We start from the raw sequence: 25,368 nt of genomic DNA, 5'->3' as shown, positions 1-25,368 counted from the left end.
CTGGGCTCCTCTGAAGTACCCAGGAGAGAAGCTTTTTATGCTGCCGTACAAGTAACTCACCTTCATAGGTGCCAACTTCCAGAAGAGTCCCGCTCTGCTCGAGGTCCAAGAACTCCTTCACAGTCAGAAAGTTATAGTCCACGCCAGGCACTTCTCCTTCTCTGGGAGATCGGGTTGTGCCTGTAGCAGAAAATACAAAGGCACAACAAACCATCAGTCAACTAAAACAGGAAGTTCCACATCCAGGTGTAATTAAAATAACCTGTTTAGTAAGCTGGCGTACCTAAGACTCTGCTGCCTCATCTGTCCAGACAGGGACACAGTAAAGGCAACTTCTTTCTAACACAACACAACAGCATTCTCACTTTCACACTCTAGTGCCTGGGAACCCCAAATGGGAGACAGAGAAAAACAAGCACAGCTGGGTCACCTAGAGAGAGTTTTATACCATTTTTGACAATGCACTGAATAGAAAAGGTGAACTGGATTTTATACAGACAACATTCACAGTCAGCAGCTTTTAGGACTCTAGTAAATACTAAAAATGTATCCACCTTAAGCTCAGATCCTAAAGGGTCTGTGTTTTTATCACAGGTCTTGAAATTCTTGTGTTCCTCAATACAACCGGCAAGTTCCAAAGCCCTTTAAAGAAAATGACATCTGCTGCATAAACACATCACTAGAGAAATCTGACTGCCCAAGATCTGTGGTTGGACATCTCCCAGCGATTAAAATGCTGCTGCTCCTCATGTAATTAATATGTTTGGCGAAAAGAGGTCATCCATGAATTCTGACTAGGAAGAAAGGACACTGCATTTGCTAGAAAATTCTCCCCCTGAATTAATCTGGTCATCTTCTCAGTGGCTGACAAATGTAACACTTCCTCTTATGAAATCATGCAGAGCATCCAGAGAACAAAAGTCACCGAGCTCAGGTGCTGGGCTGTGGATCTAACATTTTAGCCCAATCTCAGTCAACAAAGTAGAAGCAATGAGCAGACTGTGGTTTACACATAAGTCAAGAAAGGAAAATAAGCCAAGCAGCAACTATGTACCGTGTACTAGGAGCCTATGTTAAATATTATGAGAACAAAAAAAAAAAAAAAAAAAAAAGAGAGAGAGCAAAAAATGTGATTTCTGCTGTTACATTCAACAGAGCTCATTTTGCAAGGCATTATTACCTGTGGTGGTGATTTAACATCAATGTTTTCCTATATAATAAGCAAGGATATTTCCCTATGCCTAGGAATTAAATAACCAACTGTATGTGCCTAGTGGCCCTAAAGTTCTTAGCGCTGTGCAGTCTCTGATCATTTGCCCATGTGAATGACCGCATCCACACCTATACTGGATATTCATAATTTTCATAAGTCAGAAACACTCAACACTTACTACACACGTTACTCAGGCAAAATGTATTTTTAGTGTACACAATTATTCTATCTGAAATCTGAATATTTTAAATAGCTGCAAATTGGGCATATAGTGGTTATATTATAGACGTTTGCTTCTCATAATCAGCATGCTAGAGCCTTGGGGTTAAAGAAGTCAGATACTCTTACACTGTTTCCTAATTTGTTCCCATTTCGTGCCTCCCCTGGCAGGTGATGACAAATCCCTTGAGGTAGTTCACAACTTTTAAATTTACATATCAAGTGTCAGGCACAGGAAACATAGAGACAGTATCACATACTGTTAAAGAGCAGTGATCTGGAGCGGGAATGCTAGGTTCATGGTCTACCTCTCCAACTTGTGGTCTTGGACAGGTTCCTTAGTGTCTACTATTTCTCAGTGTCCTTGTTTGCAAAATAGGGACAACAATGGCACCTAATCCATAAGTTTGTTGTGTGTATTGAATGAGATAATCCTTTCTGAAGGCTTTGCTCAAAAATGTTTAGTAGACATTATAGTTTATGTTTTTGTTAGAATTAATTGATGGAATCTTACTGTTCAAATCCCACTATAATAATCTGTTATTTTATATATATATATATCTGTATATGTATGTGTGTGTGTATTCATGGCATTACATATTGCCATGAATAATGCCATGGCATTATTCAACAAATATTTACTGAGGCCCCAACTATGCCAGGCACTAGTTCAGGCACTGGGGAAACACTTGTGAACAAGACAAAGCTCATGCCCTCGTGGAATTTATATGTTACTGTGAGACACAGAAAACAAATATGTATATAAATAAATACAGCATATAGTGTCAGGAGGAAATCATTCTTCTATAGACTGAAGTATCAGAAGGTATCTCGGAGCAACATAGGTTAAAGGTTTAGACAGTGTCATGGAGGGAGGAAGCAAGGGAGAAGTAGGGAAGCTATTTTAGCTAGGTGATGAGGAAGAGCCTGGCGAATGCAAAGGTGATGGGGAATGCATCCAGGCAGAGGGAAGGGCAAAGGCTTTGATACAGTTGTGATCTGGTGTGTCGAGGAAAGGGCAGAAAGGCCAGCATGGTTGCAGTACAGTGATGAAAAAAGGGCTGGAAACAAAAGCAAGGGGCAAGATTATGTAGGCCACAGAAAACACTTCATATTTTATTCTAAGGATAATGGAATGCCATTCTTAGAATGGTTTTGAGCAAGGGGGTGCCTTGATTTGGCTTTTCTTTTATTTTTCTTTTTAGAGACAGAGTCTTGCTCTATCGCTCAGGCTGGAGTGCAGTGGAGGAATCACAGCTCTTGGGCTCAAGAGATCCTCTCACCTCAGCCTCCTGAGTAGTTAGGACTACAGGCATGTGCCACCACACTCAGCTAATTTTTTTTTTTTTTGTACAGATGGGGGGGTCTCACTATATTGCCCAGGCTGGTCTCCAACTCCTGGCCTCAAGCAGTCCTCCTACCTTGGCCTCCAAATTACTGGGATTACAGGCATGAGCCGCCACACTCGGCTTGGTTTTCCTTTTTAAAGCTCTTTGACTTCAAGGAGAACACGTTTTGGCAGAGTAAGGTGGGTTGGACAGGAATAGAAGCAGGGGGACCAGTTAGGTGGTTACCATAGTGTCCAGGTGAATGGTAATCAAGATATGGACTAGAATAGTAGGACAGAACTGATAAGAAGCAGTGAGATTTCTATTACAAACAGAGTATTTTAAAGAGCTACAGTATAGTCCATAGAACAGACACATTAAAAGTAAAACCCATCATCAAGGTATTAAGCACCGCATGCATTAGCTATTTATCCTGATGCTCTCCATGCCACTCACCGATGGAGGACAGAGAGCATCAGGGGGTTGGAGATGCACCAGGATAAATAGCTAATGCATGTGAGGCTTAATACTTAGATGATGGATTGTCAGATGCAGCAAACCACCATGGCACATGTTTACCTATGTAACAAACTCGCACGTCCTACATAAGTATCCCAGCAGTTAAAATTAAATTAAAGTTAAAAACAAAGTATGTCAGCTCATCACACCATGTTAGGTCTATATTTTGAAGACAGAACTAATAGAACTCGCTGATGGATTGGATGTTGTATGTAAGAAAGACAGAAGAATAAAGACAGAAATACTTATGTTGTGATCTGGGCAAATGGGCTGTGCCATTTGCAGAGATTGAGAAGGCTGAGGGGAATGGTTTTGGGAAAAGGGAAAATCAAAAGTTCACTTTTGGACATGTTAGGTTTGAAATGCTTAATAGACAGCTAGGTGCAGAGAGCTGGAGCACAGTTGATCTTAAAAGTCTGAAGGTCAGAGTAGAGGGTGGAATGTAAACTTAATAATAATAAGGGTGATCAGTTGATTAGTAAACCAAAGGCATCTGAAGGTAAGAGACAAAGATAAAATCTACAGAGAGAGTTTAGGAAAAAAAAGCCAAGAAGTTTGGAGTGAACACTAAGAACTTTTAACTTTTAGAAGATAGGAGTAAGAGAAAGATCGTCAAAGGAGACTAAGCAGCAGTAGCCAGCAAGATAGGAGCAAAAAAGGAGGGTGTGATGTCTTGGAGCCAAGTGAAAAAGCTGTTCAGCCAGCTACTTGTAAAACACAAACGGTCTACATCACACTGGGAATTCCAGTGCAGTGCAAGAATAGAAGCTCTTTGAAAGTTGCTGTGAAAGGATCTATCCTAAATATGTTCTATATGGCAACTCTCATATTCAGCCTCCATACCAAAGTTCCATTAACTTAATCCATCTCAAAAAAAAAAAAAAAAAGAAAAAAATGAGGACAAAATAAAACAAAACAAAAAATGTGTTGAGTTTTATAGTCTTGCCAAACCAGACAACGTTGATTTTCTTCTCCTTCTGCAGCCATCTTTGCCATTCTTTCAATGATGTTTTCAGATCCAATTTATCAGGTTTACCTTAAAGACAACAATCACCCTGGGGTCTTAATTTCCTGAGAGGATTCAAAATAATCAAGAATGTCAAAAATGCTAGATTTCAGAGGAAACATGAAACTAAGATCCCATTTTTCCATGTAAATAAATATGCTTAGGATGCCTTAGAGCAGCAGGGGAAGGGAGTGGGTGGGCGGGCAAGTCTCCACCCATAAACCGTTCAGGGTTTATTACCCAGACAAAACCTTTCCATGCTCAGGCTAGCAGGAGGTTTCCCAGCTATCCTCTGAGCAGCCTGCCCTGGGTCTGGGCCAGCCTGACCAGGCTCCATTCAGCGATGCTTTGGAGAAAAGGACCCAGGGAGGGGACCCCGCCTTCTCTTTTCTTGTAGCAGAATGACAGGCTGCTGGCTGGACACACGCCTGGCAGATGGCATTTCAAAGGGTTTTCAGGAGCCATCTGGGTTGGGTACAATTATTACAAACCATGCTTCTAACAAAGCCAGAAGGGTTACTTCCTGACAGAAGACGAGTAAAACAAATTCAACCATGTTTCTCAGGGACAGCGTATTAATAAAAATTAAAAAAAAAAGCCACCGGGCTGACAAACTGGGATTTTCCTTAGCCTACAATACTGCCTTCTGTTTCTCTAGCTAGAAATTGGGCCAACAATATCTTGCAGTTATTAGCTTTAAGCTAATAATAAACACAGTGTCCAACCCCCCAAAAAAGAAAAAAAAATATAACACTGGGAAAAAAATAATAGCTTCCATTTCTCAGGTGTTCACTTATGTCCCAAGCAAGGTGTTAAGCACTTAATCAGTACTATTATTGTATATAATCTTCACAAGAAACCCAGAAGTAAGGATTATTATTACCCTCATTTTATTGATGAGGAAGCTCAGACTCAGAGAAGTAACCTGTCCAAGGTTACGTAACAAGTTGGGCAGAGCCGTGGTCTGTCTGGATGCAGGTAATCTGATGGCAGCATCCCTCATCCTTAACCATCATTGTCTGATGGAACCTGTCTTCATGGAAATGTTCCATCTGTGCTGTCTAACATGGTAGCCCCTAGCCACATGTAGCTGTTAAAAAGTGGCTGGCCAGTGTGACTGAGAAACTGAATATGAACTTTTATTTAATCTTAATGACTTTAAGTTTAAATAGCCACATGTGGCTACTGGCTACTGGACTGGTCAGTACAGCTCTCAACCATGAGAATGTCTGAGTTGCCTTCATTACACTACATCCAGTACCATGTCCCAAACAACTTCTAGCACTCAAGAACAAGAAACATACTTACCCGAAACAGCATGACATCTCAAACAGATAAAAGAAAACCTCTCTTAAAAACAAACAAACAAACAAACAAACAAACTCTCATATGCTTTGAAAAAAATGAGTGTCCAAGAATATGGAAATGATCGAATGAAAAATGGTTGATCCACCCTTGGGAAAATGTTTTAGCTATGTAATGGTAAATGGTAAAGAATGGTTAAATTGGCCAGGTGCAGTGGCTCATGCCTGTAATCCCAACGCTTTGGGAGGCCGAGGCGCCTGGATCTCGAGGTCAGGAGATCAAAATCATCCTGGCTGACACAGTGAAACCCCATCTCTACTAAAAATACAAAAAATTATCCGGGCATGGTGGCAGGCGCCTGTAGTTCCAGCTACTCGGGAGGCTGAGGCAGGAGAATCACTTGAACCAGGGAGGCGGAGGCTGCAGTGAGCTGAGATCGCGCCACTGCACTCCAGCCTGGGCAACAGAGGCGAGACTCCATCTCAAAAAAAAAAGAATGGTTAAATCTACATGCAGTTACCTGAAGGAATACCTTTAATGTGCATTGAAGTGATACACACAAGTTACAGAATAAGATGTAAACTATCACTGCATTTCATTGAAAAACAGAATATGGCATGTTTTACAAGTTTATGAGAGTTCACATACTTAAATGGGTATAATAATACTATACCGTTAACAGTGGTTAGCCACCTCAGGAAGGTGACTTCAGAAATGGGAAGAGATGAAATGATGGTTTCCTTCTTTACACACTTCTCATGCTCTGAATGGTATCAGTAGGCAGGTAATTGTCTTGGCATTTTATAAACTGAATGAAATCATTATCTAAGAAATATTTTAAGACCTGATTCTTGGGTATTTTACTCAAGTATCTTCAATAGTAACGTAGTCCTCACAAAAAACATGCAAAAGACTTATAGACTCCAGCTGAATCACACAAACAATGTCCCAAGGTTTCGCATCTCTTAGAAAGCCAGCCTCAAGGTCAACAATACTTTACTTGCCTTACCGATGAATAGGAATATACTACAAGTAGATTTGAGAAAGTGGTACTATTTTTCCACCTGATTTTATTTTTAAACCTCAAACTGCTCATCACTTAAATAGGGTCCTTTTCAAGTATTTAAGTACCTCCAAGATTTGTACTAGAATAGTGAATAATATCAACCCTTCCCACCACTGGATCATAATTTAAGTAATTAATTTGAGCTATGTCCTAGTGAGTGTCTCAGAATGAATTAGCAGTGCCCTCAAAGTTCACCCAGTAAAGCTTGAGTGGCTACCTGCTTCTTATGCACATTTTATGGTTCATAAACTTGCAGTGTATCTGGCTTCAGAGACTCCTGCTGAGGAAATGAGAAAGTGGCCTTCCTTATCACTAAAATCCACAAACCATGACTACAAAAAGGAAACTGCACTGGGAACTTGTTCACTCCATCTTTTTATTCTAGAAATTCTCTTGAAAAATCCAGTTGAGGTAGAAAAAGAAAAATCTTACTGGTGAAATTCTGATAAGCCATTTCCTACTGCTTCACGTTCCCAAAGCCATCCGGTTTCAAGATGTTGAGATCTCACTCAGCAACTGTCCAAATGGTCTTATGGCCAGATTATTAAAGAAAACTAATCGGCCCACAAAGATTAAACTGTCAATATTCCACCATATCACCTGCTGTTAAATTAATCTGGGTCTTGCTTGTCAAAACCTAACAAGACTTCAAAAAATGACAGTCACTGCAACTGCTTCTGTATTAAGAACAGATCATCATTTTCCTATTCTAACACAATCATTTGCATCTGGTAAATATCCAGAGTATCAGTTAGATATCCAGGACAGCCTCATGCAGTTCATTCTTTAGTTGACAGAGCTAGAGGCCAATAGAATGTATTAGTCCTCCAAATTCACTCAGTTACCCTACCTCTGGCACAATTTTTGCCATATATGATGATCAGCACTACGATTTACTCAATATCTACCCCTCAAATCAAACTGCCTTTTGTGGTGAAACAGACATTTTATTTAATAAAGAAAAAAATTAAACAGTCCAGGTGCAGTGGCTCACGCTTGTAATCCCAGCACTTTGGGAGGCCGAAGTGGGTGGATCACGAGGTCAGGAGTTCAAGACCAGTCTGGCCAAGATGGTGAAACCCCGTCTCTACTAAAAATACAAAAATTAGCCAGGTATGGTGGCAGGCGCCTGTATTCCCAGCTACTCAAAAGGCGGAGGCAGAGAACTGCTTGAACCCAGGAAACGGAGGTTGCAGTCAGCCGAGATCGCATCACTGCACTCCAGCCTGGGCAACAGAGTGAGACTCTGTCTCAAAAAAATAAATAAATAAATAAACATATTTAGGTAAAAAGGAAATACTTAGCCACCACATACCTATTAGAATGGTTTAAAAATGTTTCTGTAATACCAAATGCTGGCAAAAATATGGAGCAACTAGAACTCTTATGCCTTGTTGGGAAGAATACAAAACGGTACAACCATTTGGAAAAGAGTTTGGCAGTTGGTTAAAGAGTTAAACATAAATTTCTCATATGACCTAACAATCACACTCCTAAATGTTTACTCCAGAGAAATGAAAACACATTCACACAAAACCCTGTACATAAATGTTTAGAAGAGCTTTGTGCATAATCAACCAAAACTGGAAAACAACCAAATGTGGTTCATTTGGTGAATGAATTCACTGTGGCACATCCCTACAAAGAACTACTGCTCAGCAAAACTACAGATACACACAGCATGGACGAGTCTCACACACATTATGCTCAGGGAAAGAGAATCCAGACTCAAAGATTACTCACTGTATGACCACTCCGTTTGTATTCCACATATTCTACAGAGATGGAGAATCAAGCAGTGGTTACCAGGTATGTAGGGTGGGAGCAGCACAGGTCATTAGGGAAAGGAGGAGGACACTGTTTTGTTTCCTGCCTATTGTGGTGGCTACATAACTGTGCTTTTGTCAAAACCCATAGCACACACCACAAATGGTGAATTTTACTGCGTATAATTTTTTTAAAAAGGAAACATTTAGCTTTACCTCAAATAGAGAATCAGTATCATCCTGCCATAAAGAGTAAGTAACTAAAAATAAATGCAACAAAAATAAAGCCATTTTGTTTTATCTGCAGCCTAAGGCTTTGAGCCTGAGGTCTGAATTATCCTATTATCACAAAACAGGAGTGACAAACATTAGAAATATCTTAAGACACCCATGAATGTCAATTTGAGACTTTCTCCTTAACATAAGTATAAGGACTTGTCTTCGTTAGTTTGTACTGTTATAACAGAATACCATAAACTGGGTGGCTTAAACAACAAGCATTTGTTGAGACAGGCATTTTGACACACACCTGGAGTCCCAGCTACAAGGGAAGCTGAAGTGGGAGGATTGCTTGAACCCAGCAGTTCAAATCCAGCCTGGGGAACATAACAAGAACTGTCTGGTGAGAGGGCCCTCTTCTTGATTTTCAGACAGCTGCCTTTTTGCTGTATCTTTATATGGCAGGAAATGAGAGCCCATCCTCTTTTTTACATGGGACATCAATTCCATCATGAGAATCTGACCTTCGCTTAATTACCTCCTAAAGGCCCTGCCTCCAAATACCATCACAGTAGGAATTAGGGACCCAAAGGTGAGAAAGAGAGACAGAAGGGTGTGTCGAAGCAGAAACAATTCCAATGTGAAAAGAAAAGGTGTGTGTGCAAGGTGGTCACGGTGCCATGGAAAGGGCTGAAAGAAAATCTATGGCTCATACTACTTTCGAGGGTGGGAGTGGTTAGAAAACAAACAGTGGAGAGAGGGGGTAAAAATCCATGATGTAATCCCAGATGAGATAGCTATGCAGACTCAGAAGGGTCACGTGAATAAATATGACTCAAACTTAGTGTCACTAAGCAACACACACACACACACACACACACACACACACCCCTCCACCCACCCCCAGTGGTGCTGTTCCTCCAGCAGAACAAAGCTGAAAAGGTAAGATCCTTGTCTTCAAAGAACTTGGAATCAGTTTGGGTCTGTATCCAATCAGAATTGATGCCTCATTGTAAATGAGAAAGCAGCTAAAAGAGATTTGACTGATTGTCGTCCCTATAACACATTATAAAATAAACAGAAATAAAGAAGGCCTGCCTCCTCCTTGGGGGTCAGGGGAAGTTGCTGAGTTATTTAACATTTTATATGTGGTGATCTACAAATCACTTCACAAGGAAGCAAGGCCACTCAGGGCAACATGAATGGATCCTTTCTAGAAGCACCATTTTGAATAATGGGGCATTCTCTGTGCAAAACTCTCAACTATGATAACAAAGGTCAGAAACAGGAACCTCATTTTTTCTATCCCAGATCTCAACACAGAAGTGTCAGTAATTGTGTCTCATAAATGGAATAATGCCAAGCCACTCAACAGCAGGTGTGTAAAGACAATTATTTTATTCCAGTTATAACTTGCATGTTTGGGATCAGCAAACCCTTTCAGATTCCATCTTGCATGGAGGAACACTGTGTGATGAAGGTACTGGAATCTCATTTTAAAAACCACACCTAAAATACTTGAAATAAATAAGGACTTGGCATTTATTCCATTGTGCTGATGATTTGCAAAATTGGCCTAGACATGAGAGATGAGAAGCATCCGATCTTGTTTTCATGATCCTACTTCTAGCTCTTTTCTCCATAGCTATGACATGGGATGAAGGATTGAGTGCCAAATCCAAGTAGCTCCACAGGAACTATGCAAACTGACCATGCATCCTTTTCCTGGAAGCCAGGTGCTCTCACTTAAGTGTAAACATGTTACCTTTCAAGGAGATCTACATTATGTCAAAGCAAAATGTGGACCTTCCACATTATTGAATGAATCATATAAAACAAAAAGAGAGTATATATTTGTCTAGGGCAAGCAAATGGTTCCCAGTAATAAACAAAAACAGCAGCTCAAGGAGCTGATGTAAGAAGAACCAGTCTTGATCCAGCTCTGCCACTAAATTAATTATGTGACTACCTTGGAAAATTCCCTTTTATGCACTCAATTTCCTTATCTGTGAAACAAAAAGGGTAACCATTGCTCTGACTATATCACAGAATGATTGTGAGACCAAATAAATTTATGTGCAAGGATACAAACCCCTCAGCAAATTTAAGGCATTAGAAAATTATGTTCATTTAAAAAATCTGTATTTAGGTCAACATCTATTCTTTATATGCATTATCTCATTTAATCCTTGCAACAACACTATAAAGTAGGTAATATTATTATCCTGTGTCACAGATGAGAACATTATGTGACTTGCCAAGAATTACACAGCTGGTAAGTGGCAGGACCAGGACTTGAAACCAGGTTTTTGTTACTATAGAGTGGTGGGAACTTCTGTACACAGAGAAGACATGGGGAGGGGTGGGAGGATAAACTAGTGGAGGAGTGAGGTGCAGCTGAATTTCCACAGCTCTTCACCCAGGGTTGAATAAATCAGCACTGTCTTCATCCAGGAAACATAGCGGGGAGCTGATGGAGTTGAGGGTCTGGGAGAAGCAAGCTGATAAAACCCTTGCCCACAACCTCTTTGATCCCAAACCTAAACTGTCAGGAACTGTGTCTTACTGCCTCTTAAACAGAATACTGAGGTGGACCAGAAAACATTCCACAGGAAAGTCAACCTGAACATTAACCATTTTTCCTCATTTTTCAGGGAAGGAACTTTTGACACATACAAACTCATGGAAACCTCACATTCATTAAAGTCAGGAACGTGAGAATCCTCAAGCTGTAATCGATTGATTTCAAACAGTATTAAAAAGCATCCAGGAAATAAAGGATTAGAATCTTCAACATTAGATACATACTTATCAGAAATCAACTTTTGAGGATTATCCTTGAGGCATTTTTGTTCCAAGAGGGATTCAGGAAACCAGTAATGCTATACCCTAGCACTAAAAGTTGTCTATGAGAAAAGGGATTAGAGCAGATAGACTCTCTCTATTATGGCAGGTAGTAATACTTTTGCTTTCTCTGATTAATTATAGCAATTGTTTGTGTAAAATGGAACGAACTACTTCCAACGATTTCAATCAGATAATTTTCAAAAGCATATTAAAAGAAAATAATTATTTTGGTAAAAAGCTGTGATTAAGAATATCAAGTTTCTACAAATTAGGTGATTTTGCATGCTCAATGCTAAATACTGAACGTTTCCAATATTTGGCAACTTTCTTGCTTAGTTAAAAAAAAAAAAAAATAACTGGTGCCAGGCATGATAGCTCACGAGTTCAAGACCAGCCTATGCAAATAGTGAAAGCTCGTCTCTAAAATAATTTTTTAAATTAGCCAGATATAGTGGCATGTGCCTGTAGTCCTAGAAACTTGGGAGGTTGAGGTGGGAGGATCACTTAAGACCAGCAGAGGTTGAGACGGCAGTGAGCCATGACCATGCCACTGCACTCCAGCCTGAGTGACAAAGTGAGACCCTGTCTAAAATAATAATAATAATAATAATAATAATAATAATAATAATAATAATCGGGAATGACCGCTAATAGCTACATGGTTTCCTTGGGGAATAATGAACATTATTTAAAATTAGATCGTTTCAATGGTTGCACAGTTCTGTGCATATAATAAAAACTAAAGAATTGTATACTTTAAAGGGATGAATTTTATTGTGTATAAATTGTGTATCAATCAAGTTGTTAAAAAAACTATTACACTGCAGAGATGTAAAGATGGGTAAAACCTGATCGCTGTTCTCATGAATATTGTAATTTAGTTGAGGTGTTGTTACATTTCCATAAATAATAATAAATAGTATAATTTACTCTTCATCAATTTAACAGCTGCTTTCATTAGTCCTCCCAATATGGGAACTCAGAGAAAGAGTGAGATCAGCAATCACTGACCACGTTATATCATTTTCCTAAAAACTGCAGGGATCTAAAACTCTTTCAGAATGGCGATCTAGAGAAATTGTTACAAACTTTACAACCAGATTTGGTGAGTTCAAATCTCAGCTCTGGTATCTGCAAACTGTGCAACCATAGACAAGGTAAACATTTTGGGCCTTGGTTTTCTCATCTCTAAAATGGGAATAATAATAATGCATGCCTGATAAGACTGTGTGAGGATTACATGAGACAACACATGTAAAATGCTTAACCTGGTCATAATATGCATTCGGTAAGCATTAGCCATGACAACAACAGTATCTGCCCCCCCACCACAACATACTCTGTGCTTCTAAAGGGAAATGGTTATGGAAGAAAGAAAAGACTACGGATCACTTACTATATCTCTAACAAGGAATACAAGTTTTCTATACGTAATGCCTACTTTAATTCTTCCAAGAGGGGTATATTTTTCCAACCTTGACGAAATTTTCCATCCCTAATCACCATTTTTCAAAGTCACACAAGAATCTATATAGCTCCTAACCACAACTTTTTGTATTATCTTTCAATAAGAAATCACAAAGTCAACACATTCTATAAATACCATCATTCTAATCATTAGCCACTAGCAAGGATCCATAAGACAATGCCTACTTATTGAAATACAATGTCTAAATTTGAGGATCTCAATTGCCCTAATTCCATGTTAACCATGTTATTCTTCACATAATCAAAGCCTTCTATAATTAAATGAATGTGATATTTATTGAGTAAATATTATATAACTGGATATAAAGAAATAAATTTCTATCTGGTACTAAAACAAAGCAATTACAACAGCAATTCAAAACAGACACAAGAAAAAAGGAGTTCATGTTCATTTAATAAATACATTCGTTCTCAGTTGACATAGGCATGAGAATTCTGAAGCCTTCTCAAGTGTACAGCCTTGAACACGTATATTTTATTTTGGCTCCCATCAAGTATACATATGGCTACATCAAAGTAAACAAGAGGAAATATCATAGAGTACAACATATAACTTGTTGAAAAAATAAAGAAGAATTGGGTACAATACTAATAAGCCGATACCGAAGAAAGGTACACTATAGTACTACCCGCACATGGTCTTCATGGTATTGAAGAAAACTTACTGGGAACAGTAAAATTTCTAGCCACACAGCAGTATCGTGTTGAAGAAGGCCTACAGAGTAAGTAGCATAAAACTGAACATATCTTTCCATTTTTTAACATGTGCTTTTTTTCCTCATATTTATAGTGGTATTTACCTTGAAGGGGGTTTAGATTTGGCATTAAAAACTCAAACATTCAAAAAGTGTCCCATGAGCAAAGGCTGAGAAACATGAGAATTTAAATATCACATAAAAGTGTATGAGGATTACATGAGACAACACATGTGAAATGCTTAGCCTGGTCATAATATGGGTTCTCAGGCAGCTGAATTCACTCTTGGGACCCTGGTGTTGTTCATAACATGCTTATGTTTTTCTCCATAAATAATGACATCAGCAGATTCCCAGAAAACTAAACTATAGCTTTGACTCCCCATCCCCGTCCATTACCTTATCTGATGTTTGCCAATGATCTCTGTAACTATAAATCACAATCCAAAAATATATGGACTTGGAGCAACTACAAAATCATCTAGACCCAGCTGATTAACTGTTGTTGCCCTCATTTCAATTAGTTCATGTCTCAATGAGCAATTACATTCTCACATTATGTGGTACTTCTCTGGCTACAACTGTAGCTCATTTTATGTTATGGACTATAGTTTCTAGATAGATGAGTCATAGAAATTATTTTTTTCAGTCTCATTGCTAAGCCAAATTAGGTAGCTTTTAGAGGTGTTTTTTTTTTTTTTTTTTTTTTTTTTTTAACAACAGCAACATAAAAAACCCAATTACTAATGCTCCTAAACATTTGCTTGGAAAACGCAGACAGTGAGGAACAGAAGCCTGTGCTGATGTGATAAACCCAAGTTCTGGTCTTTACCCACACTGACTTTAAAAATAACTATATCATTAGAATACTATATGAGGTATCAAAGGTATTATCAGAAAAGTAGTGGCCAATTTTTAAAAAATAAAATCAAGCAGTTTCTATTATTATAAGTTACTTTGAATTATTATAAGTTACATAAAGACAATAATGTTCAAATAGAATCTAATAGAAATTGGGCCTTATTTCAGAGATGTCAGGCGAGTGCTTTGCCTTCTAAGACAGTCACATTACTTTAAGCCTACAGGATTCTCATTAATCCAAGAATGCAAATTATGCCTTTGTCATCTATTCAAACTGGACCCAATGTGAGTCCAGATAAAATCCAATCAATGGATATTTATTAGATATAATTTTCATGAAAAGGAAATGGATACCTTTGTTGTGACATATAAATAACAAAAGAAAATCTGGGGAGCTTTGGTTTTGTTGTGTTTTGTTTCATGTGTATTAAGTGAATGTCATTATCACACAATGCTTACTGGTTCTCACTCTTGGGTTCCATCTGATTTGTCATCCCTGTCACAGCAACTGCTGATCAAGGGCAAAAAGAGGGCAGAGGCAATCTTTATTTCCTCCATTTGGCAGCAGGGTGAGACTGCCATTAGCTTCCTGTCAGCCAGGGAAGACCTGGTGATATGATAGATGATCCTGGAGCTCTTATAAGAAGTTTTCACCAGATACTTGCCTCTTAACCTATTTACCTAGCAGTTAGGCTCTCATCTTCTGGGAAACCCACATTTTTGCCCAGAGGGAAGCAAAGAGTCAAAATGTTTAATAAATTCTGAAGCTATTGCCTTGGTTTCCAATGGGTGTGTTGTTTCAAGACAAAACAATAATAATAATTTTAAAAACTCCAAAGGTATTTAAATGAACCAGTTGGGAAATGCAGAGAGCTCCTAATCTCAACATGTAACATACGTTACATTTGAAGAAAATAATTTCTTAAATTAACCACTTCATAAACTGTTGTATAATAATTTTTTGTTTTGTTTTACATAAGCAAAACAGAAAATGAGACATCTAAGAAAAAAGAAGTGGCCTTCTAAATGCTTAAATGAATACCAACCAATGTCAATGAATGATACTTACACTAAAAGCAAGCCACGGAAAATATAAAATTCACAAAATAGGGCCTGATCAAATTTTTGGTAGGTGTCCCTTATTTCTCTTTTCAGATATAAAAAGTTAATGCTGTAAACAATGTAGAATCTATGAAAGAACCAAAGACAACAAGTACCCCCACCATCCAGAAATAAACCCTATCAACAGCTAAGTATCCGAAGTCCATGGCACCAACTCATGGTCGGGGATGAATTCTGGGAATCTTCAGCCAAACTCTCAGCCATCAGAATTGTCACTTGCCACTTCAGGCTTCATTGTAATCAACACCGAATCATATGGTCCAATATGTTACAGAGAAAAAGTATTTCCATTTTTACAACCATAATAGCAAACCTGTCACTTACATGCTTCGGGTTACACAAATACTGAAAATGAGGGTGAGAACACCAAAGTTTATTTACAGCGCAACACCTTCGCATGCACAATCTAAAAACTTTACAGGGTATGGTGGGATTAAATAAAAGAAAGTAGAAACATCAATAAAAACTGCTGCCTTAGTTTCAAGTTTCCCCAGGGTCCTCATAGCGGGGACATAGCTTGGTGCAGGGCAGCCATTAGTCCCAGAAGCCATCTGGCAGAGGCTGATGGTGCTGATCAGCTTGAGCACAGAAGTTCAAGTTCTGAATTGGATACATACTAAAGACCTTTTCTCTCTCTCTCTCTCTCTCTCTCTTTTTTTTTTTTTTTAGGGATGAGTTTCACCTCAGCAGGGCTGAGTGCAGTGGCACCTTTGGTCACTGCAACTCAAGCCTTGGTTCAAGTAATTCCTCTGCCTTAGCCTCCCAGAGACAGAATTACAGGTGCACCACCACCTATAGCTATTCTTGGCCTTTGGTGAGATAGGTTTCTACCCATGTTGGGATGGTCTCACCCTTTATTGCATCCGGCTTCATTGCAGCTTCCTGGCCTGGCTGACCCAGTCTCTTTTTAAAAGCATAATAATAATAAATAGTAGCATGTACTCACCTAATAACAGAGGTCTGTTAATATCACTATCACCACAGAAGAGTTATAAAGCACTTACTACATGTCAGGTACTGCAAGTACTTTGTATTCTCTTTTCCCCTAAAAACTTATCACAATCATGAGCAAAATACTAAAATAAGCCCACTTTTCAAATGAGGATTTGGAAAGAAATATAGTACATCCCATCTATTTAAGGGAGCTGAACTGGGATTAAAACCCAGGATTTCCTACTCTGGAAGCCAAGCTCTAAAGTTTTACACTACATGGCTTCATGTCTCATTCTGCATCAAACATGTTGGCCTCTGTTCTTAGAATACTTGAGAAAGAATCCTGGCTCAGGGCCTTTGCACTTGCTATTACTCATCCCTACAACACTCTTGTCTCAGTTGGCTACTCTTTCTCAAGGCAGCCCCAATGGTTGCTCCTAAACTTCCTTCAAGAATTTGCTCCAAAGTCACTTTCTTGTTAAAAAGCTTCCTAGTGGCTTACTGTAAATTGTAAGCTCTTCTTCCCACCCTTGAACTACCTATCCTGCTTTATCTTTCTCCACAGCACATATCACCATTTGTGCTGATTATTAAACTAGTGGCTTGGCTCCAAATCTACCCTTCCAAACGCTCTTCTGCAAAGCTCAAGCGAGGAGTCTACAAACTCTATTTCCTAGGATTATTCTGCAATAGGGGGAAACTAAAGAAGGTGGGAGGTCAGAGTGGACTAGCTACTTCCTGTATGGTTGCTGTTCCTGTCAGTATGTCCCCAGCAGAGGCCCTTCGCCCTGGCAGCATAAGTTGGTTCTAGTCTCCAGCTCCTCAGAGTCAGTCTCATAGCATCCCAAGAGGTACCAGTGCCACCTCCTCGGACATCTGAGCTCTCTGCCACAGGGATCCCTCCTCTGAGCCATGAGACTCAAACAACTCTAAACTCTTTATTTTGATCCTCCCACCATCCAACCATATAGGCTGCTTTCTGAAGTTATTTCCTTTGTATGACCTCAGAGCTCTCTTTCTGCTTTTTCAGATCTCCAATACCAATCCCTATAATAGAGTCCCTCTGTTGAAAAACCTAGTATGATTTTTGCTGTCTTGACTGGACTGCAAATGATATACTTAATATGAAATAATTTTAGATTTATAAACAACATTTAGAAAATAATCTTTCCACAGTAGCATGTAAACTGCATTAGAACAGAGGGTTTTATCTGTCTCGTTACTGTTGAATCCTAAGCACGTGGAATAGTATCTGGTCTATATTAGGTGCTGCATAAACATTAGCTGAATGAATGTATCCCTCTAGTTAGTAGTTTAAAACTAACCAGAAGACATTGTCTAGGTTTCGGCCTGAAGACTGTCTTATCCTCAAAGGCTTCTCTGACCCTAACTAAAGTAGATCCCCTCTAGTTCTCCTTCACAGACCACTGTATAAGTATATCATGGCACATTTTACAATCTGTAAAATGACTTTCTGTATCTGTATATTTATTTATTTATCCTCCTTATTCACCATAATATTAACACCATAATACTAACACCATAGAGTTGTGTCTGTCCCACTATATCTTTGGCGACTAGCGCAGGTTAGGCACGCGGTAATTGCATGATTATTTGTGGAAATAAAGGTATACTGGGGCTTAACTTCATAAGAAAATAATCCTTTGGACATTTTATTGTTTTTCCCAAAAGAAAAGGTAGGAGATGGGAATTAGTAGTGATCTCAGTGGGAACCTGTACCCTAAACTCCTCGATGTTACTTGGAATCCCAAAGAGCTGTTAAGCCAAGTTTGGTTTGACGGTATTATGAGACATTGTTAGAGTCACAAATTAAAATACTTCACAAACATCAACACCATGGAAAGTTAAAACCTGTGCTGAAATCCGCTATGGTTTCAGCAAATATCTACTAAACACATACGATGTGCCAAGTAATGTTTAAGATGGTGGATGCAGCAAAAAATAAACAAATAGATAAATAAACCGAGTTTATGTTTTCATGGAGTTGATATTCTAGTCAGTAGAGATACACATTAAATAAACTAGTAAATAGGCAATATGTCACTTAACGTGAGGGAGAAAAAGCAGAATAAGAGTGGTAGGAAATTTTCAATGGTAGAAGTAGAATTACAATTTTACATGATGAGGGAATTCCTCACTGAGAAGGTAAAATATGCACAGAGGACTAAAGGAAATGAGAGCAGGAGCCACGTGGCAAGCCTAGAAGTGTTCTAGGCACAACAGGTAACACCAAACGCAAATGTCCTGAGGCAGAAGCAAGCTATGTGTTTGAATTACAGTAAGAAGCAGAGTGGGTGGGGTAAGAGAAAGATGTTATTAGGTTTGTGCAAACATCATTGTGGTTTTTGCATTACTTTCTTTTTTGCACCAACCTAATAGATCAGAGAGATAATGAGGATTTGACAACACAAAGAGATAGAGGCCACCATAAGGACTTTGTATCTTATGAGGATGATGGGAAGTCATTGGAGAATTTTCATCACAGGAGTGTCATGATCTGATATATATGTGTGTGTGTGTGTGTGTGTGTATATATATATATATTTTTTTTTTTTTTTTTTTTGAAATGGAGTTTCACTCTGTCGCCCAGGCTAGAGTGCCGCGGTGCAATCTCAGCTCACTGCAACCTCCGCCTCCTGGGTTCCAGTGATTCTCCTGGATTAGCCTCCCGAGTAGCTGGGATTACAGGTGTGTGCTACCATGCCTGGCTAATTTTTATATTTTTAGTAGAGACAGGGTTTCACCATGTTGGCCAAGATGGCCTCGATCTCCTGACCTCATGATCCACCCACCTCGGCCTGGAATTATAGGCATGAGCCACCTTCTCTGGCCCTGACTTAGATTTTAAAGAGATCACTCCATCTACTGAATAGAATAAACTCTATGATGGACTAGAGTGGAAAGAGGAACAACAGTTTGGTTATTACAGTAACTGAAGTTACAGATAGTGATAGGTTATTCTTCCCATTAAGATATGGAGTCCAATTCCACTCCCTGTGTATTTGTGTTGGCCTTGGTGGCTTGCTTGATCGAAGGAGTAAGGCAGGAATGGTGCTGTGTTACTTCCACGGCTAGATAAGAAGAATACTTGCAGCTCTGCTCCTTTGGCACAGCAGCTCTTCGACCGTAACTGCCTCACTCGGAGAAAGCTGGAGAGACCCACAAGGAAAACAAAAAAGGATCCCAGCCAACAACCAGCACAGCTTTGCGGCAAAATGAGTCGGCCATCTTGGAAGTGGACTGGCTAGCTCCGGCTGAACCACCCCACCTCCTCTTCCTGGAACAGACTACAAGCCACCCCGCTGAGCCCTACTCAAATTACAGATTCATGTGCAAAATAAATGCTTATTTTTTTTTAAGCCACTAAGTTTTAGAGTGATTTGTGACACAGCAACAGATAACCAAAAAAAGAATTCATAGTAGCTCAAACCAGCCAGAAGGGAAAAGATAGTTCCTAAGGCAATTATGTGGAAGATCCTTGAATAATATGGTTAAGAACTTGGGTTTTGGAGCCAGAAAAACTTATATATGAACACAGCTGTATCACTTAACAGGTGACCCTTGGCAAATTAATTAGTTTTCCTGAACCTCAATCAGTTCCCTCATCTGCAAATGGAAATAGTAATAGGGCCTAGTTTCTTGAGATGTTGTGAGGTTACAAGGAGATAATGTATGTAAAATGCTTTGCCCCGTGCCTGACACTTAATGAGTATTCAAAAAAAGAAAAAAAGTGAGCTATTAATAGGATTGATTTTTTACCTTTTAAAAAATAGCACCATATCATTCAACATTCTCAAAAATGGAAGCTTTTGTGGCATGACTCCTGGATTTCCATTATATTAAGAGGCCAGATGCAAAAAGAGTTAGTCCCAGGAGAAACAAGAGCTACAGTTGACTAGCCATCTTCTATGCATCAACAGTGTTTATTAAGATGTCATAGGATTAACTGCCAGACTGCCTTTCAGAAGCCTTTTGTGACTTATGAACCATGGTAGTCATGGGAGCTAACTCTATATTACCAACCCGCAGCAAAATAGCTTTCCAAAATTTTAACACTATCACATCTATTTTGGCAAACATATTAGCCAATTCAGTGGAGGGCAAACTATTATGACACCAATTTAAGAGATTCTGCAAATTCAAGGAGAGGAAAAAGGGCATGATTTTATCAATCCATCCCAAATCTTGATGCTGATAATTAGTGCAAACCCCATTATAAAAGCCTAGATGTGAGATGTAATATCTACCTCAGACAGTGGAAGGGACTTCAAACAGAAGGATCAATTTACCACTTTATTAACCTAAGCTTGATAACAGATCACTGTTAGAGATACTACTCACATCCCATTTCCACTTTATTACAGAGATTACACTGAATAGAGATTTTTAACAATAAAAGTCTTTCTGTGGCCTTTAGCAAGAAGCAATAAAATTCTGACCTCACAGCGATAGCAAAACAGAGAAACCTCCTAGCATATATCTCTATATTAAACAACCAGCCTTCAAGATACATCACTGGAAGGATGTTGGAAAGAAATACTGCTTTAAAAATATCAATAGCCCACGATTTAGGAGCAAGTACAACAGATGTTTAGAATTGGTTTAATAAATATTTAAATACATATGCCAACATGCCATTAGTTTATGAAATATAGATTTCAGGGAATATTGACTTGAGGCCTGTATTACTTACTGAGTATTAATATACAATACAATGAATATTCATGGACAATGAAAATTCGCTATTTTAATGTAAATATGCATACCTGAGTTCCTGAGTGATTTATCTTCCTCTTGGGTGGCTGTTACATGGTAATAAATGTTATACTCTTTACCATACGTTAATGAGTCATTTCAGGCCCAAGAGCTTTATGAAAAGTTGAATGTTATGTTGTAAGGCATTAGAAAGTCATTATAAGATAACCATCGGAAAACTCAATTTTTACCAAGAAGCCACCATGCCTCTGCTGATGCATAAACCATAGCTCTGCTATTTTAAAAAATTTATAATGGTGATTAATCTGATTGCTTATTTCAATGGGACTTAATGTATCTGGGATGTGTTCCTCTGACATTTCTATTCTTCATTATAGCTACACAAGCTTAAGGTAATGATGGGTTCCCAAATCTCTATTATAACAGAAAAGTAACAATAAAGAGGGAATACTATCACAGAGGAAAAAAAATCCAAACGGAATTTCATACCCTCCTTCACTCTTACAATGGCCTTCATCAAGAGCAATATTTTCTGCCACAACGTGGCCTAAAAATGTTAATATATATCCAGCAATAATGAGATATGAGTCAAATAATGTCGAAAAGCACTGGATTCAACCCAATTAAACAGAATTCTTCACTGCAAGACTTCTCAAAGGTGTTGAACATCCTGATATTAATTGAGAGCTTCCAAAAAGAATAAACTATGCTGTGTTTACTCAACTCTTTCTTTACAGAGGATTTCACAGGACTAGTGTTCTATAAGCACAAGCATAGGCTGATGGAGTTTAAGTATCACTCTCCATAATCTCGAAGGTAACTTACTCGTGTTTTTAAAGGATCTCTAAATCAAGAAAGGATTCCTGTTCTTATTTTCTCCTCTACATAAAGTTAAGTTTAGGATGAAATCTCACAATAATGTATGAGAAAGGGCACACTTTCTAGACTCAGGGTACAACAACAAATATAAATTTAATTACATCACTTACTTGTTTAAAGTCCCTCCAGTAGCTTCCCAAAGTCTACATGGTAAAACACAAATTCCGTCAATCAAGCTTTTGAAAATTTCTGTATGACCTGCTCATCTTTTCTTCACCAGTCATAGGTGTCAGTACTCAAGACTTCCATTTGGGTACTTTTAGCTCCCCACAAACCTCTCCCCAAAGTAAATGCTTCAAAGGCAGACAAGTCCTGGCTAATTTAGCTGAATGTGGTACTTCTGGCACTTACTATGATTGTCTGCACTTGGAGATTCTATACCTATAATTCCTCTACCAAAAAAATATTTATGCCACCAATTCCTGCTGGAGTAGGGGTGGGAAGACTTCCATGTGTTCTTTTGGCTTCAGGCTGAGCTTACACATCACTTCTTCCAGGAACCTTGTCTGATACAAAGAGGTTGGGCTTGGTATTATTACTATGGGTTCTCATAGTATTCATTCCTTTCCCACGCTGTAGAATATCCCACTCTCCACTGAAATGACACCATAACTGATCTCCTCAACCAGAATGTGTATTTCCTGCATGCTAAAGATGGAATCTACGTACACATACTACATTTGCCAAAGAGTCTTTTACACCACAGTCAACCAATAAAGTACACATAATCTTACCGTGTATGATGCTATTACCATATTAGTCAGTTATTATTGAACTAATGCATGCCCACCATTTATCTCAAGAGTAGAAAACTCTAATTCAGATAATAGGAACGTTTCATGAGGCCATGCTCTAGTCTACACAACTGTGAAGGTACAACAGAGGGTTAGTGGAGTCACTATAAACACCATCTAATGTGGCAACCTTAATAATATAAGCAAGGTCAGAAATTTTAAAAAGGAAGAGAGGGAGGCAAGGAGTGGGGGAGGGGGAAAAAAAGCAAAGAATGTAAGAAAAAAAAAAAAGCAAGTTAAAGAGCAGTGTTGTTTCTCCTTGTAAATGAACTTCTGTCCTGGAGTGACCAGGTGACTGGAGGCTGTTCTCCCACTAGTCTCTGTTTCACATGCATACTGTCCCATGGAGTGTTAGATATTGCACAGATTAAGAGAATTTCAAGGGAAATCTTGACCTCAAGCAATTCTGTTTGCCTCATATGCTTGAAAAGGAACTCATACGTAAGTTAGAACTCAACTGCACAAGTATTTTAAGAAAGAATTTTTCTCTCAGTCCTGGAAATAACTGGAAATAGTGGTTAGAAGTGAAACACAAATAGAAATTAGCCATAGGGGTAAAAATATCCCTTCTATAATTTTGTATCATTTAAAATCACAAGCACAAATACTTCCAGAGTAGGAAGTCTGGGAGTGCAAGCTACAGAAGAGCTTATGATGTCCTATTACTGCTGTCACCAACAGAAATTCAAACGCAAAGATCACATGAAACACAGACCTCAAGTTACTACAGTGTTTGTTACAAAGCAAATGCTCAATGAAACTTTGAAAAAGGAAGAGAGGAAAGAAGAAAGGGAAGGAAAGCAAGAAGAAAAGGAAGGAAAAAGGGGAGAAGAAAAGGAAAAAAGGAAGAAAGGTAGGAAGGAAGAATGAAAAGTTGATTTTGGTCTTTGGGAAAGTTTTGACAGCAATCTTTCACAATGAACATTTTACTGTATACTCTCAAATCACAAAGTTGGTGTACAATGGCAACAGGCAATGGAAAATATCTGATGCACTCTATCTGGAAATGATGGTGTCTCTCCCAGGTTTCATGAGAAGAAAAACAATTGCCACAGGTAAAACAGAAGTACTCATTCCTAATCAGTAGCTCATAAAATTGCTGTAAGAATTTCTAAGCAATAATGAATAGAAAGTTTCTCTTATACAGGACTTGGAACTTACAGGACTTAATATATGTTAGTCATGTTTCATTACTCTGTTTTTGCTTATAGAAAAATGAGACATGTAAGGTGAATTGGACTGTCTTTTGTCAAATTCCCAAAGCAAATATGGAAGGGTTTCAGTGCATCATTCAATTCCACAGTGGACCATGCTCAAACAGAAACGAGGATGTAGAACCAACAAATAAATGCAGCCCAGTCAACAAAGTGTCAACACATCCTACTCTGCTGCCCTGGTGTGTGAGTCTGAAAACAGTGAAGTGCATTAAAGTTATGTAGACTCTACTGTAGATCCAAGATAAGCTGAACGATAGATGGCAACAGGTAGATATCTGATACATCAGGCCATGCAGAACTCCTAGTGGTCACTCGCATTCTAACTCTCTCTCAGCTCCAAGGGGCTCTGTCTAGACGTTGGAACTCATCCACAAGGTTTTGGCCAGAATCCAGAAACATGTAATAGGAAAACTGGCAAAGGTCCCAACCCAGCCCATTAATGATCTGCAAATGGTACCCTTTAGATCAAATACTCAAGCCACAGGCCTTGGAGGTGCAGCCTCACGTATGGCTTCCAGAAACAATTATTTCACCATCGAGGTCCACTTGCGCTGCTTGCTAGAAATCATTCTCCTCTCCCCTCAGCTCTACCACCCTCAGTCATAATTTTAAACACCTACTTGGAATTGCATCCCTAGACTCAAATTTACACATTTTCATCTCCCTATAATACACCCATTTGCGGCTCACTGCCATCAATCAGCAAGACTGCCAGATGCTACTATCCCACTGCACCGATGTCAAAGCCACCCTGTTGTGGATAACCTTCCCAGAAGAATTCCACACCACCTCTCTATGGACAGACATATGCTGAGCAGAGGAGTAGCTTCCTCAAATCTGCAACTCTGCTTCAAAATGACCCTCACAAACAACCGCAGCCCTCTGTAGGTTTTTCTTTTTTTCTCTTCTCCTTTACAGTATTTGTAGCCAAACACATTGTCTGCTGTACTGAGATAATCGGCAGAAAAACAATTGACTAACCTTTGGAATGCTTTTAAAATCTGTAGAACTAAGATACACACATGCTACCCAAAGATCTCATCCTCACTAAGGAATCAACAGTAATCTGAGAAATGTTCTGTTTGGAATGTTGAGTTTTTAAGTCCACTAATATGGCTTCTAAAATGGTTAAAAAAAAAAAAAAAAAAAGGACA

The 25,368-nt window shown here is 38.8% G+C and overlaps 1 protein-coding gene across 25 annotated transcripts in view; it reads right to left on the bottom strand.

The window, feature by feature from the left end:
- Positions 1 to 25,368, bottom strand: part of MAGI1 (membrane associated guanylate kinase, WW and PDZ domain containing 1) — a 677,304-nt gene that overhangs the window by 141,480 nt on the left and 510,456 nt on the right. For all 25 annotated transcript variants that reach the window (XM_017955299.2, XM_017955302.2, XM_017955304.2 and 22 more), the window contains one exon: positions 61 to 180. In XM_017955299.2, the coding sequence (XP_017810788.2) occupies positions 61 to 180 (120 nt within the window). The remainder of the gene's footprint in view (positions 1 to 60; positions 181 to 25,368) is intronic.

The sequence above is a fragment of the Papio anubis genome, chromosome 2, assembly GCF_008728515.1.
Source record: "Papio anubis isolate 15944 chromosome 2, Panubis1.0, whole genome shotgun sequence".
NCBI lineage: Eukaryota > Metazoa > Chordata > Mammalia > Primates > Cercopithecidae > Papio > Papio anubis.
This window is presented reverse-complemented; position numbering and strand designations above follow the sequence as displayed.